We start from the raw sequence: 21,791 nt of genomic DNA on the forward strand, positions 1-21,791 counted from the left end.
TGTTCCAGACATCAAAAGCCAAAAGTCACAAAGTTTGAAAAAGACCAGATGGACCAAGTGAAAACAAAATAAAATTATCAAGGAAAAAACATGAGCACATGATGTCCATATTTCTTGCAATTTAAAATTTAGTTCAAATTTTGTTTCTTATTTCACAGTTTAGGATTTTTGACAATTTGACCTAGAAGGAATTTCAGGTAATTTGTATCAGGATATTGCTTTTAGTTAAATTGATAACATTCTGGGATTACTTATTAGTTCCCGTCAGAAAAGTTTACCAAGGTGGTGTCTCTCATCACATAATTTACACAATGGGTAGTTGGAATGTGGAATTCTCCATCACAAACAATTTATTTAGTCCATTAGTTATTTTAATTGGGTATTAACTACTTGAAAAATGAATATTAACAAGTATGGGAACAAGTAAGAGTATTTGATAAAAAAACTTCATACATGCAACAAGTTTTAAAATATCTGTCTAAAACTGATATATCTGTATTTTAATATTGCAGGACTCTGGTGAAACAGCTAAAAATTCAAACCTTTGGGGAACCAGTGACAAGTAAGAACACTTTCTTTTCTTCTGACCTAAAATGAAACAGTGTGAAAATTATCCTAAAACATACATAGTGAGTTTATCATCTGCAAATGCGGAGAGAAACAGTTTATGAGTGAAGGAGCAGCAAACAGCAAACCATGACTGGTTTCATGTAGCCTGAGACTTAGAACTATGTTGGTGAGTCTGTACAACCCAGACTGGGCTTCCACAAAGACATTTCCTTGGGGAGGACAGAAAAAGGCTTTTGCCCGAAACGTCGATTTTCCTGCTCCTCGGATGCCACCTGACCTGCTGTGCTCTTCCAGCACCACTCTAATCTTGACTCTGATCTCCAGCATCTGCAGTCCCCACTTTTGTCTAGGACAGAAATAAAGTTCATGCATCTGGGGCCAATAAGGGAGGAGTGAAAGTCCATGTGGGTTGTGAATGTCTGACAGGCAAGATGACAGTTCATATGGGGAGATGATTGTAAGTGAATCCACTGATTATAGTGGGATTTGTTAGTGAATGGGTGAGAATCAGCCAGGTGGATATTTTTCAGTTACATTTGTATTTTCCATTTTAGGTTTATAAGAACATCTACACCAATGGTATCTACATCCTCCCTTGTTAGTTCAGCTGGATTGCTTGAGAGCAGTTCCAGTAACCGTGGATCATCCCCCTCTTCAACCATTAACATTCCACAGCGTATCCATCAGTTGGCTGCTAACCATGTTAACATCACCAACAGCATTCTCTACAGTTATGACTACTGGGAAATGGCTGATAAGTTGACCAAGGAGAACAAAGGTATATCTTTTGGCTCAATCAGGAGATAAGACATAATAGTTTGACTGCTGTAATGAATTGCTTTTTAGTTTGCCTGTCTGATGTGTAAAAATGAGATACCATTCACAAGAGCACAAAATGAGGTTCAGAGACAATGTGAATGTCAAACATGAAAACATCAGAATGGTGAAGAACTTTTGCTTCCCTCGAATCCACTAATATCTGTTTTGTATCATCATTATTCTGGGAGTTGTTTCAAAAGTGCACTTCAAGCAAGCTCCATATCCAGACTGAAATGTATGTATTTGCTAGTCATTCAGACAGATTTGCCAAGCAGTTTATATGTAATGCACCCTTTCTCATCTTACAGATTGCAACCTGAAGATGCTGGTGATAATTCCTAGTAACTTCATCCAGACTCAAAATAACAACTCAAGACTGTTTAATGCTTGCTTGATAAAATCATTGGTGGAATGTGGGGTTGGGGGGAGGGGGGGAGGGGAGTATTTTTATGGAGCCAATAATAGCAGGAAGCACGCAAAGTGATGTAATTAGGTGAAATTGAAGATTGTGATATACTGTTTGCAAGTTGTGATGTAGCAATAAACTCAATGGTATATTGAAAATTATGACAGCTTGTAACACATTTCCATCCATCAATATTTATTAAAGTGAAATAGGCTTCAGTGAAGTCCTACCTTCAAAATAAAGTCAGTGATGCAAAACAATCTTGTAGCACCTCGTGCACGATTATTTAAAAGTGATGTGCAGCAGGTTTTTTCCAGTTCCGTAAGGCTTAAAGGAAAAATGATTTATTGTTTAGCTTTTTGGTACAAGGGAGGAGAGCAGGAGAATGTACTCTTGCTTTGCTGCTGAGGACCAGCAAAGGTGAGTCAGTTGTGGAGTGAACGGTTAAAAGAGAATCCAAGAGAGGACAAAGGATGAGGTTAGGAACGTTAAGGAATGAAATAGAAAGGGCCTGGTGACCTGGGTGTCATGGAGGGAGCAGGGGTTTCATCAGTGAAAAGTGTCCTCTGCCACTAAGTGTCTGTATATTGAATTTAATATGTTTTGTATGCATGTCTTGGCACTCAGAATTTAAATCATAACTGTGTAGGAAAAGGCAAAAAGAAAGAAAGCAGAAATGGCACACGTTTTCAGTTAGGACTGAAAGTTGGGAATAGCATGCAGTTGACAAAATCTAGCCTGTAGCATGGTTACAACATAGAAGGAGACCATACATCCTATCATGTCAGTGCTAGCCCTATAAAGGAGCTATTCTACTGAGTAGAACCTCTCCCCAACAAATCATTCCATTACAGACAGTTATTCTTTTTCCTTTTGAAAGCTTCTATTGATCCAGCTTTCACCATATTCTCAGATACTACATTTCAGATCTTAACCCTAATTTTGATCCTTCTATCAAATCTCTGCTCAACTTTTCTTCACCAAGGACATCAGTACCAATTCCTCCAATCTTACTATATGAATGAAGCTTCTCATCCCAGGAGCCATTCCCACAAATATCCTCTGTCCTGGCAGCAGGAGAAGCTAGATATTTCATGCTATTATTTTTCAGTAGCAACATGAATGATGTTCACCAATTACTGTTTTAGTTTAGGCAAAAACTATAATACCACTGAGTAATGTGTTATCTGAATTTCAGTGTTGATACATAGGGTATACATGCAAAGACAGAAGACCTTATCCAATAGCGTGTCCCTTCACAATAGGCAAAATACTTTCCATATACAGTTAGCCCCACTTGCAAAACTCAAAACACAGTGTGCAACATTAGATGTGTTTCTGCAAATGAGCAAATTTGCTAAATAACCTCTTAGTATGACTAATTTAGAATTTTCAGTCAAGCTCACAGTGTGCTATAGTTGCATATGCTGGAGGCTACAAATATTAATACACAAGGCTTGATATCTTACGGCTAGAAATAACTTGACTCCACACTGTGCTTATTGAACTCATCAAAGTAGGTGATGGTCATTTTCAGGTTAATTTCTTAGTGCAATGCCTTTGTTAATCAGAGTCTGCCTACCAAGCAATCTGCACTGTCCTCTTAAACAGTATGAATGTTGCTTTCCCTTTATATTGGCATTTTTTGTGCCTTGTACAGAGGGAGCAGAAGAAGGGCTCTCCTTACTCACCAATGGTTTCTCAGGAATACTTCTCATAATTCCATTTCAGAAGTGTCAGAGGCACCTCTGTTTCAACAAAGCTGGTTGCTCAACTTGCAAGCTAATCTGAAGCCACACAAGTGGAGTGGACTGTGCTGTCAGTGACTGCCAAGATTGCCGTGCATCTAAATTTTGAACCCAATGGATCCTTCCCACAGTGACATCCTACAGTTTCCTTTCCATCACAGTGACTGAGAAATCACTGGGGCCTCGTATAGAGGGACAGAATTCATTGTTTTCATCATGGTCAGCACATGGTCTTATCAGGTTACCGGAATTCACAATAATGTAAAGTATAATCAAACACTTGCATGTGCTCTGAAAGCCCCATATTAGGTGTTCCAGTGGGGCCTTGGTTCAGCATCTCATTTGAAAGACAGCAACTCCCTCTCTCCCACACTGGAGTGTCAGCTTTGATTCTGTACTGAAAGTATGGAGTGGATCTTGAATCTGGAACCTTATGACGCATAGGTAAAAATTCCACAAATTGAGCTGTCACAGATTCGTTAGAGGCTCTTTGGCATCATGATTCACTGACTCCACATACTTATGACACACAAATGACATATCACACAAGTACCCTGCCAGTCAATGTTGCTGCTATAATATTTGTGCTTACCCACTGAAAAGAGTAAAATCTGTGTTATTATTTACCTTCACACATTTAACATGGTGTTTCTTTTAAATTTAAGTTCCTTGCATTAGAAAGTAACTTTACCTTTTTTCTTTTTAGAATTCTTTCATGATCTTGATGCACAGATGGGACCTATAACACTACAAAGTAGTATGACACAGCTTGTTCGTTACACTCAACAAGGACTGCATTGGATCCGAATCAGTAATCACATGTTGTAGTGCTCTTTTTGAATGATCACATTCCATGTACGTTCAATTGTAAAGTGCTGAACTGCTAGTTAATGCAGAAAGTCTCCTGAGCACATTGAAGGAAATTTTTGCCACAGAATTTCAAATCTTAAATTTGATACTTCTTTGATGTTAAAGGCTTCAGTCTATGAATTTGTCAGGAGATTGAAGAAACATTGGTGCAATTTTTTTTAGCATTCTTTCCTTTTGTTTTCCCTTTTCAGCAGATACTGCTGTCACATCAAGAAGTACCAATTGCCAGCTTCTGAATATTACAAACTTGTGCAACAAAAGAATCTATTTTCACCCTGCTTGTTCATATGTCTTCACTGCCAACTGCTCATGTATTTCAAACCTTATTTGCTTTCTTATTTAGGTTTCTAACTTTTAAGATACCTTATAAAGAAAATCTGAAATAATATCATATTATGTATTCATATTTTATAAGAAAAAGTAAAAAGGGTAAGTGCAATTTATGATAACAAATAACAAGTATCTGTTAATCAGAAGCAGACAACCATTTAGGTTAAGATTGTTGATGGTGTCAATAATGACAGAGATGAAATTCCTGCTTAGAAAAAATAAAAGCTGTCTTAGAAATATTGCTCAGAGCATGTGTTGTAAATATGAATGTATGTAACGATTACTTCATGATGGTTAAAAGGGTTTTCTAAGGTGCAGATTTTAAATGGTCATTTTTGATTTAAAATTCTGCTTCATCACATGCTATAACATTTTATTGGTAACATTGTGCTATTTGAAAAAGAAAATGAAAGATGACATTCTGTGGGTAAGGTGAAAACTTCTGGAAATTATTTTCAGAACCATATTTGTCTCCCACAAACTTCATATCGCAAGAACATGCCCCATAGGCAAGCTGAATTATGGAAATATTCTAAAAGATCCATTTTTCAGTCTTCAATGCAGTTGCAGCTGACCAGAATGTGGGATTTCTGTGGCGGTTTGGCTAAACTTGTGCTATGACTTCAAGGAAAAGTCAGCAGAAACCCTAACGGAAGCCAGGATTTTCGGTGACCTTCTGCAAAAGCCATACCTGTGATTGAGGAATCCTTATAGAAATTGTGTCCCTTGAGTCCAGTAATATTCTGTTCATGAAAGAGTATACACGAAATATCTTTTCTGCAAATTGAAGTAACTTGTCAGTTTAGGATAAGGGAGGAAAGTCTCTATTGTACAGATAACCTCAAAAACATCGGTGAGAAAGGATAATTCTAAGAGAGAAACAAAGTGTTTGCTTCATTTTTTTTCCTAAATACTTTTCATACTAAGTTTCCTCATTCCAATTTACTTTTTTAAGTTCAACATCAATTTAATGAATAACAATACATGGTAATATTGCATTGGTGACTTGTTTGTCTATCATCTTTCTACATGATCAAAATGAAATGTCATCAGATAAAAAAAATAGTTTCAGTAAACTATGTAAATTATGGGCGGCACAGTGGCACAGTGGTTAGCACTGCTGCCTCACAGCGCCAGAGACCTGGGTTCAATTCATGCCTCAGGTGACTGTCTGTGTGGAGTTTGCACATTCTCCCCGTGTCTGCGTGGGTTTCCTCCAGGTGCTCCGGTTTCCTCCCACAATCCAAAAATGTGCAGGTTAGGTGAATTGGCCATGCTAAATTGCCCGAAGTGTTAGGTGAAGGGGTAAATGTAGGAGAATGGGTCTGGGTGGGTTGCGCTTCGGTGGGTTGGTGTGGACTTGTTGGGCTAAAGGGCCTGTTTCTACACTAAGTAATCTAATCTAATCTAAACTAGAAGATAATGTGGATCAGGTTTTGGGACAGGTTTTCAACAGTTTAAAAATATCAATAACAAGCAATTATCATTTCGGTTATTATTTGTTCAAATTTGATCTGAAGATTATTTTTCCTCTCTGTCTTAATGCCATGCCAAGATATTTTATCATATCTTACCAATATAGACTTTATGGGATTAAATTAATTAGTAAACTGCTCTCACATCTTTAGCATCTTCAATAAAAAAATGGTCTGAACATTTATTTTCAACCAGAATGTAACTATTAATCCAGTATTATTTTGTCCCAACACAAAATATTCATTTTATTCCTTTGTTAATAAGCTTCACCTATTCTGCTTTATGTTTGTGATCTATTAGTGAACTGTTACTCATTCATCAAAAATATTTCATAGCCAAAGTGCATTTGTTTCTTACAGAGCTCATCATTGGTTTAAACAATAATATTGAATATAGTATACAGTTGTTTAATGGTAGTGCATTCAACTTGTTTATAAAAGTATTTTACTTTTCAGTCTAGCATACATATCTAATATTTTCACCACTTCTGTCAGTGATTTTATATTTCTAGATGAAATGTGCAGATATATGAAGTCAATTAAATTACTATAATTAATATAATAGATAGGCATGGCGATGTGAATGAATTCTCAGGAATCATACAAATTCTTAGGTAAATTCTTAGGTGTACTAAGTGGAATTCATTATCAGTTTACAGTACCATGAACATGAATATGTAGATATTACAATAGCCTGATCAAAACAATTAAAATTCTTAATTTTAAAAATGCATTTTCATTTCAAGTTTAAGTTTTGCAGATTCTTGCTTTTTGATTTGTTCACATTAATGTTAATGTAGCTCAATTGGATGGTTTTTAAAACTTTTAATGACAGCACTTTACATGAAAAAGTAAATACTAATTGGAGAGTTCCAATGTCTGTCTTTTGTCAGAATGATTTGGAGGTGCTGGTGTTGGACTGGGTTGTACAAAGTTAAAAATCACACAACACCAGGTTATAGTCCAACAGGTTTAATTGGAAGCATGAGCTTTTGGAGCACTGCTCCTTCATTAGGTGGTTATGGAGTATAAGATCATAAGACACAGAATTTATAGCAAATGTTTACAGTGTAATGCAACTCAAATTATAAATTGAAAAATACCTGGATTGTTTGTTAAATCTCTCATCTTTTAGAATGACTATGTTGGTTTCAGTTCTTTCATGTGTAAATCCCAGAACCTTTTTTAAAGTTACATTGTCCAGTGAACTTTGACACAGGTGCCTTGTCAGCTCAGAAAATGCATTGAAGGTGTGAGGTTAAAGTCCTTTTCCTATCAACTCCCAACCTTCTCCCCACCATATCCCCAACAATCATTGTTATTGCTGCCATTGATTATCTAGAAGATCCATCCCTATGACGCATTACCTTCCCACACCAGATGGAAAGCAACAATACTCACCATTGTCCAAACTGGGTGAATGCTGACTGTAGTCAAACAGCCTCTTTTCCATCTTCAATATTTTTATGACTATACAGAAGAGTTTAATCTTTTTGATGTTCCTAAATTTATTCATTTTCACAATTGCTCGCAGCAGATTAGAGATCCATCTTCAATTCTAGGAGACTCCAGCCTAATTCTGGAAGCTGGATGCTGCCTGAACTGCTGTGCTCTTCCAGCACCACTAATCCAGAACCTTAGAACAATGGCCACATGCATCTGTCCAAATACAACTGATTGGTATTCATGGCAGCCACCTGATTTCTGCTTGTGGCTTGCTGCACACTGAGAATGCATGAAGTCTCATTCACTAATAAGTCTGAGAGATAAAACCACACTTAAAGTGAAAGGACATAGGATTTTCAAATTGATACAATTTCCTCTGTGCACAGTGAGAATAACATTTTCTCTATTTTTGATCAAAATGTATCTATATGTTTCAGTGTTATCCTTTATTTACTTGTTTTTTCTTTACATATCTGAACATGTGGCAAAAATTTAACATAAAAATTCAACTTTATTGCACCAATTACGGAGACGAATAAATGATGAACACTGGTCAGAAAATAGGCTTATTGCGCATCATAGATTCACAAGGTGAGATACGCTCATTTCAAAACAAACAATGTTTAGGGACCCACCAAAAAATGTTAGGATTTGATGCATTTATCTAATTTTTAGCTCAGTTCAAACCAACTGCCAGTTATTCATATAATTAAATAAATTGCATAAAATAGTTTTATTTGAGCTGCTAAGCACTCATTTTTCTGTACTTTGATAGAGGTCATTAGAATCATACAAGGGGTTGGCAGGTAGATTTAGAGAAAACAGCTGAATTTTACTTGAAATAAGCTCATTTTCAATTTTTGGAGAGTTTTTGAGGAGAATTTCTCTCTGTCCTAACAAAATGTTTTGAGCTGTTTTTCAAAACTCGCCTTATTACCTTCACACCGTGCCTCTACAGAACCCTGCTCATCATATCTTCCGTCTCACCACAGATTAAAGCATTCGTCACTGCTAGGACCTCCTGGACTCCTGGAACTGGCACCATATTTAAAACACATTAATGCACCAGAATGAATGCTATCAGTCTGGAGTTCCCTGTGTAGAATTGTCCCAGAAGTGGCTGACAGAAGCAAGTTAGCTCCCTGTTTCACGAATATATGAACAAGGAACAAGAGTAGGTCACTGGATCCTTCAAGCATGCTCCACCCTTCAATAAGATCATGGCTGATCCAATTTTAACCTCAAATCTACATTCATGCACATTTCCCAATAATCTTTTATCTGCTTGGTAATCAAGAATCTATCTACCTCTGCCTTAAAATAGCTAAAGATTCTGCAGCTACTGTCCTTTTAGGAAAGAAATTCTAAAGACTTATAACCCTCTGACAGAAAAAAATGTTTCCTCATCTCTGTCTTAAGTGGACGCACCCTTATTTTTAAACTGTGACCCCTCGTGCTAGATTCTTCCGCAGAGAGAACATCCTTTCAACATCGACTTGATTAAGTATCCTCAATCATATATGTTGTAATTAAGTCACTGTCAACTCTTCTAAACTCATTTCTAGCCTTTTGTCCAAAGGTGATCCACTCATTTGAGGTCTTAGTCTAGTAAACCTTTCCTGAACAGCTTTCAAAGCATTAACATCCACAAGTCCACTGACCAGTACTGTACACAGTACTCCAGATGTGGTCTCACCAATGCCCTGCATAATTGAAGAATACCTGATCCCCATATAACATAATATCCTTTGAGCTTTCCTGATGACTTGCTGTACCTGCATACTAACCAGCTGTGATTCAGGCACTAGGGCACATAGATCTCTCTGCATTCTCAGAACTCTGTAACCTCTCATCATTGAGATAACATTTTTTATTGCCAAAATAGGCAATTTCACATTTTCCAACATTGTACTCCTTTACGAGATCTTTGCTCACTTATTTCACTTATCAATATCCTTTTATTGGCTGCTTAAGCTCTCTTCACAGATCACTTTCCTATCTAATTTGCAATGTGAGCAAATTTAGCTGTGACATTTTAAATCCCTTAATGCAGGTCATTTATATAAACTGAAAAGAATTGAAACCCCTGCACTGACCCCTGTGGTACACCACTCACAACATCCTGCCAGCCTGGAAAAGACCCATTTATTATTATTCTCTTCTTCCTGTTAGCCAGCCAATGTTCTAGCTCTAACAATATGCTATCCCCCCCGAACATATGAACACATTATAGCATGAGCTGTTATTGTCTACAATAATCTTTGCTGTGGCACTTTATCAAATGCCTTCTGGAAATCTAAATAAAATACATCCACTGGTTACTCTTTATCTACAACACACAATTATCTACAGCAGCAGATATCTAGAGGTCTTGATAGACAGGATGGTACAGAGGAGGGGCCATCCTCTTTCCTCAGGAGACCTCATCGTGAATTCATAATGCACAAGCTGACACAGGATCAGCAAGCAGATTTATGGAAGGCACTGGGCAAGTTGACTTGATGATTGAAGGATTTCACCAAGTATTTGTACCATACCGCATCTAACATGTGAATACTTGGCTGCCTCCAAGGCCAGATTTGTACCTGCCCTAGAGAGCTAGCGTACAGCATACTCAGTGTCTGCTGGATATATGCACAGACCTGAACTCCATCACTGTGGTCATTGGTGCTCTGCTTGGGGAGGCAGGGTCCTTGACCTCACTCCCATGTGCCCCTTCCTCAGAAGGTGAGAGGGTGGTGCTAGTAAGCAGCCAAATGGAGGAGTAGTCACATACAGATGCACTGGAGGTCGCCTCTCAGGACAGTCCAGATGTGACCAGACCCTCTATCTCCACTCTGCCTGCCACACTCAACCCTTTTGGAGTTAAAGCAGAGGTGTGGGTTTGGAGCAGTGGGACTGTGATCCTGCACCTGGGGAGGACGGACTCAGCATGTTTGAGCTCTCCCTCTCCATATCTGTCCCCTGAATCATTTGTCAGCAGGGTCAATAGGTGGACGCCATGGTGGCACCATAGGATGGAAAGGGCAAAGCATAAGCGAGCACATAAGTGGCATGGCATTGTAAGTACATTATCACATTTTAAAATACACATTCACCTTTGATCATCAACCGTGTGAGTGAATGTTAGTACTAGTTGGTGTTATAACCCTGTCTGAATGACAGTTATCCTTTCAATAGTACAGATACCAACAGGAAACTTTGTTACGATTGAATGAAGGAATATTAGCTGTTGGGAAGCCTTCCATCCTTTTACAACCTTAACTTATATTAAACAGCAAGGAATATGTGTAAAAATCAATGCATTAAGCTTACCTTTAGTTGTGATTAAACAGGTGATGCTGGTCTCAGCGGTGTCAAACATTTGCAGCTATTGAAAGCTGAGTTCACATAACTCAGTACCATTGAATGAAGTTCACAAGGAAATGCTGTCTGTGCTGCTTTGGCTGACTCTGCTGTGCTGTAGGATACTGAAGGTGCTGTTCCCTCTGAACAACATCTTTATCTTCTTACCCAGAACAATACTGCAGCTCTCACGAATCATTAGTGTCCATCCCATACCCTTGCGTCTTCCAGTTGTTGGGAGCAGAGATTTGGCTGATCAAGCTGCATCCTCTGCGTGGATAGTATTGGTGCAAAGGTGCAAGCATGAGCTACATGGAAACTTAATGAGGAGGGACTATCCTATGACTTTCAATGACTCCAATAGAAAAGGAAACACTGGACAGAGTTACACTGTGTTCTGACCTCTACCCCTGGATGGAGTATAATGCCACTGGCCCACTCTTATCTGCGCAACATTCTATGGATGATGAGTAAGTGTGGCTTTCTTGCAATTTCACTGCACCATTAAAGTGTCTATAGCTTAAAGCTGTGTACTAGATGTTTATTCCACATTAGCTGGAGGGTAATGATGGTTGTGGGCTATAGAATCACACTTCCCATCCATTTGGGTAGCAGCTCTTAGTGCAACAGCTGCAGGAATGACCACCACAGCTTCTGTGCCTGTATCCATTGAGGACAATTCATGGGAACAACATCAGAAATAAAGCAATTGTGATCATTCCATCATTGCACTACATACAAATAATATTTTAACAGCATTCTCAGAATATGGAGGCCCCAAACAAGGAAGACAGAGGGATGCCACGACATTGATTCAGCACACTATTGCCCAGATTCAAACATGTACCTTTTGGCACACATATATTGGCATAGAGAAAACTTCTATTGCTACTCCCTATCCCCACAGTAAAGTTTTGGCCATTTTGTAGTCCAAGGTGTGAAGTGAGCAGTTCCTGCATCTAATATAGCCTATAAGACCTTGGAAGATGCTTGCTATTTTGGCAACTAGGGTGGATCTTTCCAGGCCACAAAACCATTGCATATGCCTCACAGCCATTAGAAGGATTGATTAATAACAATAAATGATATGGTCAAGGGTACTTGGGCCATGTTATTTAGTTGGTCAAGGTCAACACACAGCATTTTGTGAAAACAGGTGTCTTTCACCTCTAATGTGTGGGCGTCTGTTTAATGCTATAGCCCTTCGAAGGTCCTCACTTCATGCAAAAGGTAAAGACCCCTCACACATAAAATAAAACACTTATTCCATCCCCTCTGAGTGCACTGGTAATCATTTTCACTTCCATTGAGGACTTGCAATTTGGATGAAGTTGGAAGGAATCAGTGTTCACACTTCATGGAGTGAATTGCATGCTCAGCCTGTCAGTCTAGATGATCCCCAAATCTTCATAAGCTGTTCTTATAAGCCCTCACTGTCAACCCCATCGACTTTGATCTTCCCTTTCTTCCCATCCATTTATTTAATTGTACATTTCTCCAATTTACCCCCTGAACCCTAGGTGTACTGTTAGTGTTGCACCTGCCCACACACTGTGTTTTAACTCCTATACCAGCAAAATAACTGAGTCAATTCTTAATAATAATAAACAAGAATATTTATTCATGTAACACAATTAATATTATAACAATAAACTATACTGAAAACTAACAATTTATTCTACAAATCCATCTGTGCTTTAATTTAACTCTGGATGATCATATACCACCACACTAAAACCTGACCTTGCTCCACATGGTGATGTTGTCTGGCCTTCTCCCAATGATCTCAGAGGTGCCTTCTCTTCTTGGTGGTTATTCTCCAGTTACTGCTATCATGTTACCAGGCTCAAGTTACCGCGTTGAGCATGGAGCTGTGGTGATTCTTATACTCCAAAGTCTTCGTGCTCTTTTGGGACGGTCTTCACTATTCACCAATGGATCAATCAGGCTTGATCACCCTGACCGATCAGACCCAACCAGGGTTGGAATGTTGATGGCAGGGTGGTCCTTAGGCCTCCATTCCTGGGGGTGCTGGGCACACGTAGCCTCCTCCAAATAAAGGTGTGAGGTACACCCATGTCCCGTATGCACCTCGATGTTTCCAATTGCCCTGAGGATGACATTCCATTAACTCCATTCAAACCAAAATTCAGATGTGTTTTGTAGAGTCTGCAGCTACCAGGTTTGTTGCAAACTGTCTGTTGGTAGCTGCAGCCTGTCTGGATACTGCAGCATGTTGATTAGCAAAGTCACTTTGGTCAAGGCTGGTTTTCATTTCCCAGCAAGCTTTAGTCCTTTCACCAAATCCATCATAAACTTTTTCATATTGGGCAGCTCATCCAGCCACAATAATCATACCGCAGTAGTATGACGCAGTAGTACATTGACCCCCATCAGGGCTAGGTGGTCATCATCAACGATTCCCCTCTCCCATAATGCCCATTGTCATGCCACATTCTATCGCCTCCACTCCTTATATATTGAGCTGTCCCCTTCACAATTACTAGCCCCTCTGCAGCCTCCAATCCCTACAATTAAGTTTGTCAGCTTCCCCACCACAGCAGCCCAATAACTTCTCTTGACTTTCAGTGGACAGATGTTCAAGACTGACCATGGCCCGTCCAATGACGAACTTCAAGAGGCAGACCTGTCTGATGAATTAACAGGCCCATGACTAATAAGTGTGTCGCTTCCCAACCTACCATGACATGGTCAGTGCCCATGAAGCATCGCCTGAGATGTTGGGGATTGCTGTTCAATAATGGACACCTAGAGGAGCAAGCGACAAACTTGCTTAAGTACCCACTCTCATTTTCCTGTCAGGAGTTGTCACTGTCTAGTTTCTATATGGCGTATGAAGGAATAGGAAAATGCTTGTCAGTGCACTGCAATCAAATAGTAATGCATGAAAATAGGCATCTCTTTGCTCACTCGTGAGGTTCTAAACTCACCATTCAAAACTTGATTGCAGAATCGGAATCCTTTTTCTCAGTATATTGATCTCATTTGTGTCAATTTCGTCATATTTTCTGGCTGACTCATCATTGCCCACATTGTTCATGGCCTGGGATGATTCAATCCTTTTTTTTGCACGTGCAGGAGTCAAAAACTAAGGGCTTCAAATCTAATACAGCCATCAATAAATACAACAACTAATTTGTGTAAGTCCTCTATATTCTGAGAGTGAGTAGAGTGTGGACCTCTCGAACACAAGAGTATTTGAGATATAGAGATGGTTGGAGGCGAACTCACAGTAAGGTGTTGAACATGTCTCATCTGGACTGAGACATCTTCATCAGGCTTTGGGTGGGTGGGGTGTGTGAAGGGGAGTGGGTAGGGTGTTATGACAGTGAGGTGGGGGAAAACACAAAGGGTGATGTGATACTCTTGCCTGACAGTGAATGATTGGCTGTCCTAAATAAGGTCCTAAAACAACTCACCTCATGAGGCAACGATGTTCACTTTCCACACAATTTGTTGAGTGTATACACGTAATAGACAGGCAACTGCATGATCATGGGGGAAAAGCCATCCTTCTCCCACCCCATCCCATGCAGAAGTGGCATCCACTTTCACATCTTCCACTGAACATCAACTATGTAACATTAGGTTTGACCCATTGATACTGCCTCAGGAATTTCCTTATGAAACATTCGATATTATCAAACAATCAGTGCACCACTCTAACAAATGAAAATATGTTTGAGATTAAAAAAAGAGAAATGCTGTAAACAGAAATAAATGTTCATTTTCCTAAACAATCCTTTGCTGATCAAATTTACCTATGTAAGGGCTGGACCTATATATGATCTGCTAATCATATGGCTTCTACCTTTATCATAAAAAAAAGTGGCACACAAGCAAGAGGACTGATTGCCTGCTTTTGAAATGGATTGTCAGGTGTGGATCTGTATGTCTTCTTGTCCCCTGAGAGTTGCAAATATATCAAAGTTCTGTTATTCACTCCCAGTTTAGCTATGGCAGTTTTATCTTGGTCCATTCTCTACAGGAAACCCCTAAACAGTTTTTCACTCGGTAGCCTCCCTGTTTTGATTAACTCATTCACGATCCCCCTACACCGTGCCCTTAACCATTGAGGAACAAACCTTTCTGAGGAGTGGTCGTGCAATAAAGAGCAGCTCCAAATTGTGAAGTTTGGTGTACAAAATCTCAAATACTTCCAGCTGCCAAGCATTTGCTGGAGAAACAGACATTCCTCTGAATTTGAGGCATCCCAAATTGACTACATACTGTATTTTGTATGCTTGTAACTTCAGCTCAGGTATGTTTATCAGATCCACAGAATACAAGTGTAATTTGACCCATCAAGGTAAGCCTTCTGTAGTTTTCCAAGAGATGCAGACTGAATTTGTTGATCAAGAGCACAGGTTTGAGGTTCGGTGTACAGACCTGTGTACCTCATTCACAGGGACACAATTTTGTGATAAAGAGAATGGCAGCATGATCGCTTGTGTCTTAATAAATCATTCCTCTGTGGATCTTGCAACTTGGTTCCCATTCCTTGCCAACAGCTCAGTTTGCTGGTTTGAAACTGACACTCTGTGGATGGCTTCATCTGTGGTAGTAAGATTCTTAAAGATGAATAGTATTTATTTTAAATTAATATTTTCAAATGCTTTAAAATTTAATACATTGTTTCATCTGCATTTTTGGTGTTCTTTTAAATTCACTTGTGAGATGTGGGCATCTCTGGCTGGACATTCATTTATTGCCCATCCCTAATTACCCATGAGCTGCCTACTTGAACAGTTGTAGTCTGTTTGGTATAGGTACGCCCACAATGCCCTTACAAAGACAGTTTTAAGATTTTGACCTTGTGATACTGAGGAAAAAGCACTGTATTTTAGATTCAGGCTGGTGTTGATTCATGTAGCTTAGTAATCATCATTGTTTAATCTGATATCAAATCACAAAATTTCCATTTACAATTATTTTGTTTCCAACTTTTACTTTGCTTGAACAACTGGAGTATCTTAGATTAGAATTGTTGGGGGTTTCTTACAGCATTGCTTACCATAATAGAGAAATAACTGTTCTGGAGTGGTCACGAAAGGTAGTTGTGACATACTGTATCTCAGATATTATATTTATTAAGACCTGCAGTTGAAAGTCCAGAATAATCTTCCTTGGCTTGAGGAGACATGCTTTAGTACCAAGATTGACACATAACCAATGAGTTTACAAACAACATTTATTTCCAAGACTGCCACCAATGACATGCAAAATCAGCAAACAATCTGCATTTAGCAAATAAAATAGTCCTCTTAGTAACTTTCAATGGGAATTGGAAAAATTGTTGAAAAGGATAAGATCCAGGTGAGGGAGGGGTAGTGAGTCATCTGGATAGCCCTTACAAAGGGCCCATATGGCATGATGGCTGAATGCATTTTTATGCTGTATGATTCTATGATAATTTCAATGATAATGTCCAGCTGTTGGACTGTAGCCCTGTGGGTTATGAGACTTCAGCTGTATATCCAAAAGAATTGTCTATACAATAAGGGTTTCTGGTATGACCAACCTTACAGACAATAAATTCCAAGTCCCGATAATTCACTGGGTGCAAAGATTTCTCCTCAACTCTCTCTGATAACTTCCACCATTTGCTCCATTCTTAGCTGTCTCATTGCGCCAGAATATCACTTAGCATTATTATGTCACAGAAGAGAACCATTCATTCCATCAAGATCATCAGCTCTCTGGGAAAAAAAAAATCCAGGGAGTCTCTTTCCTCCATTTATCCCCCAGCTCTGCAACTCTGCATGTATATTTCAGTGTCTGTCCAATTTCATTATGAAACATTTATGTCTCCATTTCAATCACCTCTATATGCAGTGTGCTATGTGTCATTAACTCTCACTGAATTAAAACATTCTTCTGGACATGCCCTTGTGCCTTTTGCCCAAAATCTTAAACATGTGTCTGCTAGTTCTTTAACCATCTGATAATCAATAGCTTTTCATTGACTATTTTATCTAAACCTGACATAATCTTATACATCTCTATCAAATCTCCCTTCGGCCTACTTTGCATCAAGGAGAACAACCCTAACAACTCCTTGCAGCTAAAATCTCTTATCCTTGGAACTTAACCAAGAATTCTGTTGTACAGTTCTTCAAGAACCCTCACATTCTTCTTAAAATGTGATGCCCAGAACTGGGCATAATGCCCTAGAGAAAGTGAGGACTGCAGATGCTGTAGACCAGAGTTGAAAAATGTGGTGCTGGAAAAACACAGCAGGCCAGGCAGCATCCGAGGAGCAGGAGAATCGACGTTTCGGGCATAAGCCCTATTTCAGGAATGACGCTGGTGTGCCAAGTGGGCTGAGATGAAGGGTAGAGGGGAGGGAATTTGGGGAAGGGGCGCTGGGAATACGTTGGGTGGAAGGAGGTGAGGGTGAGGGTGATAGGCCGGAGAGGGGGTGGGGGCGGAGAGGTCATGAAGAAGATTGCAGGTCAAGAGGGCGGTGCTGAATCTGGGGGTTGGGACTGGGATAAGGTGGGGGGAGGGGAAATGAGGAAGCTGGAGAAATCTACATTCATCCCGTGTGGTTGGAGGGTTCCTAGGCGGAAGATGAGGCGCTCTTCCTCCAGGCGTTGTGTGGTCAGGGTTTGGCGATGGAGGAGGCCAAGGACCTGCATGTCCTTGGCAGAGTGGGAGGGGGAGTTAATGTGTTCAGCCACGGAGGGAGGTGAGGGGGGAGGTGTGGGCACAGGTTTTGCACTTCTTGCAGTTGCAGGGGAAGGTGCTGGGAGTGGAGGTTGGGTTGGTGGGGGGTGTGGACCTGACAAGGGAGTCACGGAGGGAGTAGTCTTTCCAGAACGCTGATAGGGGTGGGGAGGGAAATATATCCCTGGTGGTGGGGTCTGTTTGGAGGTGGCAGAAATGACGGAGGATGATACGATGTATCAGGAGGTTGGTGGGTGGAAGGTGAAGACCAGTGAGGTTCTGTCCTGGTGGCGATTGGAGGGGCAGGGTTCAAGGGCGGAGGAGCGGGAAGTGGAAGAGATGTGATGGAGAGCATCGTCGACCACATCGGAGGGGAAGTTGCGGTCTTTGAAGAAGGAGGCCATTTGGGTTGTTCGGTAGCAGAATTGGTCCTCCTGGGAGCAGATGCGGCGGAGGCGAAGGTATTAGGAATATGGGATGACATTTTTACAAGGGGCAGGGTAGGAGGAGGTGTAATCTAGGTAGGTGTGGGAGTCAGTCGGTTTGTAGCACATGCCTGTGTTGAGTTGGTCACCCGAGATAGAAATAGAGAGGGCTGGGAATGGGAGGGAGGAGTCTGAGACGGTCCAGGCAAATTTGAGGTCGGGGTGGAAGGTGTTAGTAAAGTGAATGGACTGTTCAACCTCCTCAGGGGAGCACGAGGTAGCGCCAATACAATCATCGATGTAGTGGAGGAAAATGTGGGGGGTGGTGCCAGTGGAGATGCGGAAGATGGACTGTTCGACATATCCAAAGAAGAAAAATAACTCGACACCGTCCTATCCCTCTTAGTCCAAGAACTCCCCACCTACGTTCGGGACACCACCCACGCCCTCCACCTCCTCCATGATTTTCGTTTCCCCTGCCCCCAATGCCTTATCTTCACCATGGACATCCAGTCCCTATACACTTCCATCCCCCATCACGAAGGCCTCCAAGCCCTCCGCTTCTTCCTTTCCCGCTGACCCAACCAGAACCCTTCCACTGACACCCTCCTCCGACTGACTGAACTGGTCCTCACTCTTAACAACTTCTCCTTCCAATCCTCCCACTTCCTCCAAACCAAAGGAGTAGCCATGGGCACCCGCATGGGCCCCAGCTATTTCTGCCTCTTCATCGGATATGTAGAACAGTCCATCTTCCGCAGCTACACTGGCACGACCCCCCACCTTTTCCTCCACTACATCAATGATTGTATTGGCGCTACCTCGTGCTCCCACAAGGAGGTTGAACAGTTCATCCACTTTACTCCACACCTCCCCCCTCACCTCCCTCCAAGGCCCCAGTGGATCCTTCCATATCCATCACAAATTCACCTGCACCTCCACACACATCATTTACTGTATCCATTGCACCCGATGTGGTCTCCTCTACTTGCAGAATGTTTCAGGGAACACCTCTGGGACACCTGCACCAACCAACCCAACCACCCCGTGGCTGAACACTTTAACTCCCCCTCCCACTCCACCAAGGACATGCAGGTCCTTGGCCTCCTCCATCGCCACACCCTGACCACACGACGCCTGGAGGAAGAGCGCCTCATCGACCACCTAGGAATCCTCCAACCACACGGGATTAATATAGATTTCTCCAGCTTCCTCATTTCCCCTCCCCCCACCTTATCTCAGTCCAAACCCCCGGATTCAGCACCACCCTCTTGACCTGCAATCTTCTCCCCGACCTCTCCACCCCCACCCCCTCTCCGGCCTATCACCCTCACCCTCACCTCCTTCCACCTATCGTTTTCCCAGCACCCCTCCCCCAAATTCCCTCCCCCCTACCCTTTATCTCAGCCCGCTTGGCACACCAGCCTCATTCCTGAAGAAGGGCTTATGCCCAAAACGTCGATTCTCCTGTTCCTTCGATGCTGCCTGGCCTGCTGTGTTTTTCCAGCACCACATTTTTCAAGAATGCTCTAGAGCCAAAGCTTTACAAATGTTTCACATTATAGGAAGGATATGGAAGCTTTGGAAAGGGTGCAGGGGAGATTTACTAGGATGTTGCCTGATATTGAGGGAAGTTCTTATGAGGAAAGGCTGAGGGACTTGAGACTTTTTTCGTTAGTGAGAAGAAGGTTGAGAGGTGACTTAATTGAGACATATAAGATAATCAGAGGATTAGATAGGGTGGACACTGAAAGTCTTTTTCCTAGGTTGGTGATGGCTAGCATGAGGGGACATAGATTCAAATTAAGGGGTGATAGATATAGGACAGATGTGAGAGGTTGTTTCTTCACTCAGAGAGTAGTAGGGGCGTGGAATGCACAGCCTGCAACTGTAGTAGACTCATCAACTTTAAGGGCATTTAAATGGTCATTGGGTATACATATGGGTAAAAATGTAATAGTGTAGGGTAGGTAGGCTTCAGAGGTTCCACAGGTCAGCACAACATTCAAGGCCAAATGGCCTGTGCTGCGCTGTAATGTACTATGTTCTACATAACCTCCCTGCTTTTTTATCAAATGCCACTTTTTCTGAAGCCCAAAATCTCATGCGCTTTGCTTATTGCTCTCTCAGTATATCCTTTCACCTGCAAATATCTACATGCATTAACCCTCAAATCCCCGGATGCCTGTGTATTCCTTATAATTATCTGTATTCCCTCTCCGTATCATCAAAATATATTACTTCAAAATTCTTTTTATTAAATTTTATCTGCAACTCATCTATCCATTTGCAGTGAATTGGTGTCATCAGATCATAGAATTCCTAAAGTGCAGAAAGAAGCCACTTGACCCCTCGCCTTTGTACTGACCCTCTGAAAAGCATACCATCCAGACCTCCACTCCTGTAACCCTCCATGGGGTTTTTAACCGTGGCTAACCCACCTAACCTGCACACTACAGAGCAATTTAGAATGGCTAACCCACCTAAACTGCATATCTTTGGTCTGTGGGAGGAATCCGCAGCACCCAGAGGAAACCCACGCAGACACGGGAAGAATGTGCAAACTCCATACAGTCAATCACTCAAAGCTGGAATCAAACCTGGGTTCTTGACACTGTGAGGTAACAGTGGTAACTACTGAGCCACCATCACTGGCTTTTATCCTCTATTTCAATTGTATGACATGATCAGGAGAGGTGAATTGGCTCCAATCTTTTTAACCCCTCAGTTGACCATAATGAAGAGCTTTATTTCTTTTTAGCATATCGGTCTTTTGCCCTTCAATTAAGACTTACTCACTGAAACAAAACTAAGGAGTCAATTGAGAGGCTTTTTTAGTGAACAAAAGTAAATTTTATTAAAGCACAACATCCAACACTCTTAGAAAAACAGGACAAAGTTTAAAAACAAGGGAGTGCTTAGTAAGGAGATAAAAATTGTGCACTTAAAAATATTCTTGGAGCCCTTGTGATCGAACCTGAGACCACAGCTGTTTACTTGCTGTATTATGTTGCCAGCTGGAGTGAAATTTGTCAAACACTTGATGAATTGTTGGTGAATAGATGGTCTGCTGATTTGGTTAATTGCTGGTGCAAGTTCTCCTGATCATGAAAAGGAAACAGGGAGAGAGAGAGAGAGAGAGAGAGAGGGTCTTCCAGCCTTTGCTGTTACCAATCCATTTTACTTTTTCTCTATCTGCTGATCTTCAAGCAGCTATTGAAATATGCATTTATGCAAGACTGCATTTGTAGTCTTGAGTCTGGCTTCATTGTCTTTCCAAGCTGGACAATCACAGGCAACCCTTTCAATTCCAACATTTACAACTTAACATATCAGTATAAGTTAACTAGGCGATGTGAGTTTCATGATTCCTGACTTTTCAACGTTTTTGACAAAATGGTCATTTCAATTCAGAGGATTTTACTTATTCCACATTGGTTTCCTAAACTTGCCTTAATTTGTGACCATGTGATTACTGCAGCCATTTTTAGGTCCATGATTCTTCCTTTGTCTAGGTTGTGAACAACATTCCCTTTAAGCAGCCACTCCGTAGTTCCATGCATTGGCATCTGGTTTCCAAATTTGTTGCCACATTCAGGTCTTGGAAGTCCTCACAGATGAAAGAAAATTACAGGGAATGCTGACTATGAGAAACCTTCTTCAGAAT

At 40.9% G+C, this 21,791-nt stretch overlaps 1 protein-coding gene across 7 annotated transcripts in view; it reads left to right on the forward strand.

Annotated features, from left to right (window-relative positions):
• Positions 1–4,982, forward strand: part of aff3 (AF4/FMR2 family, member 3) — a 152,704-nt gene extending 147,722 nt beyond the window's left edge. For all 7 annotated transcript variants that reach the window (XM_072577637.1, XM_072577641.1, XM_072577640.1 and 4 more), the window contains 3 exons: positions 513–562; positions 1,125–1,348; positions 4,250–4,982. In XM_072577637.1, coding sequence (XP_072433738.1) covers positions 513–562; positions 1,125–1,348; positions 4,250–4,371 — 396 coding nt within the window. In that variant the 3' untranslated portion in view covers positions 4,372–4,982. The remainder of the gene's footprint in view (positions 1–512; positions 563–1,124; positions 1,349–4,249) is intronic.
• The last annotated feature ends 16,809 nt before the right edge of the window (positions 4,983–21,791 follow it).

The sequence above is a fragment of the Chiloscyllium punctatum genome, chromosome 9 (genome assembly GCF_047496795.1).
Source record: "Chiloscyllium punctatum isolate Juve2018m chromosome 9, sChiPun1.3, whole genome shotgun sequence".
Classification (NCBI taxonomy): domain Eukaryota; kingdom Metazoa; phylum Chordata; class Chondrichthyes; order Orectolobiformes; family Hemiscylliidae; genus Chiloscyllium; species Chiloscyllium punctatum.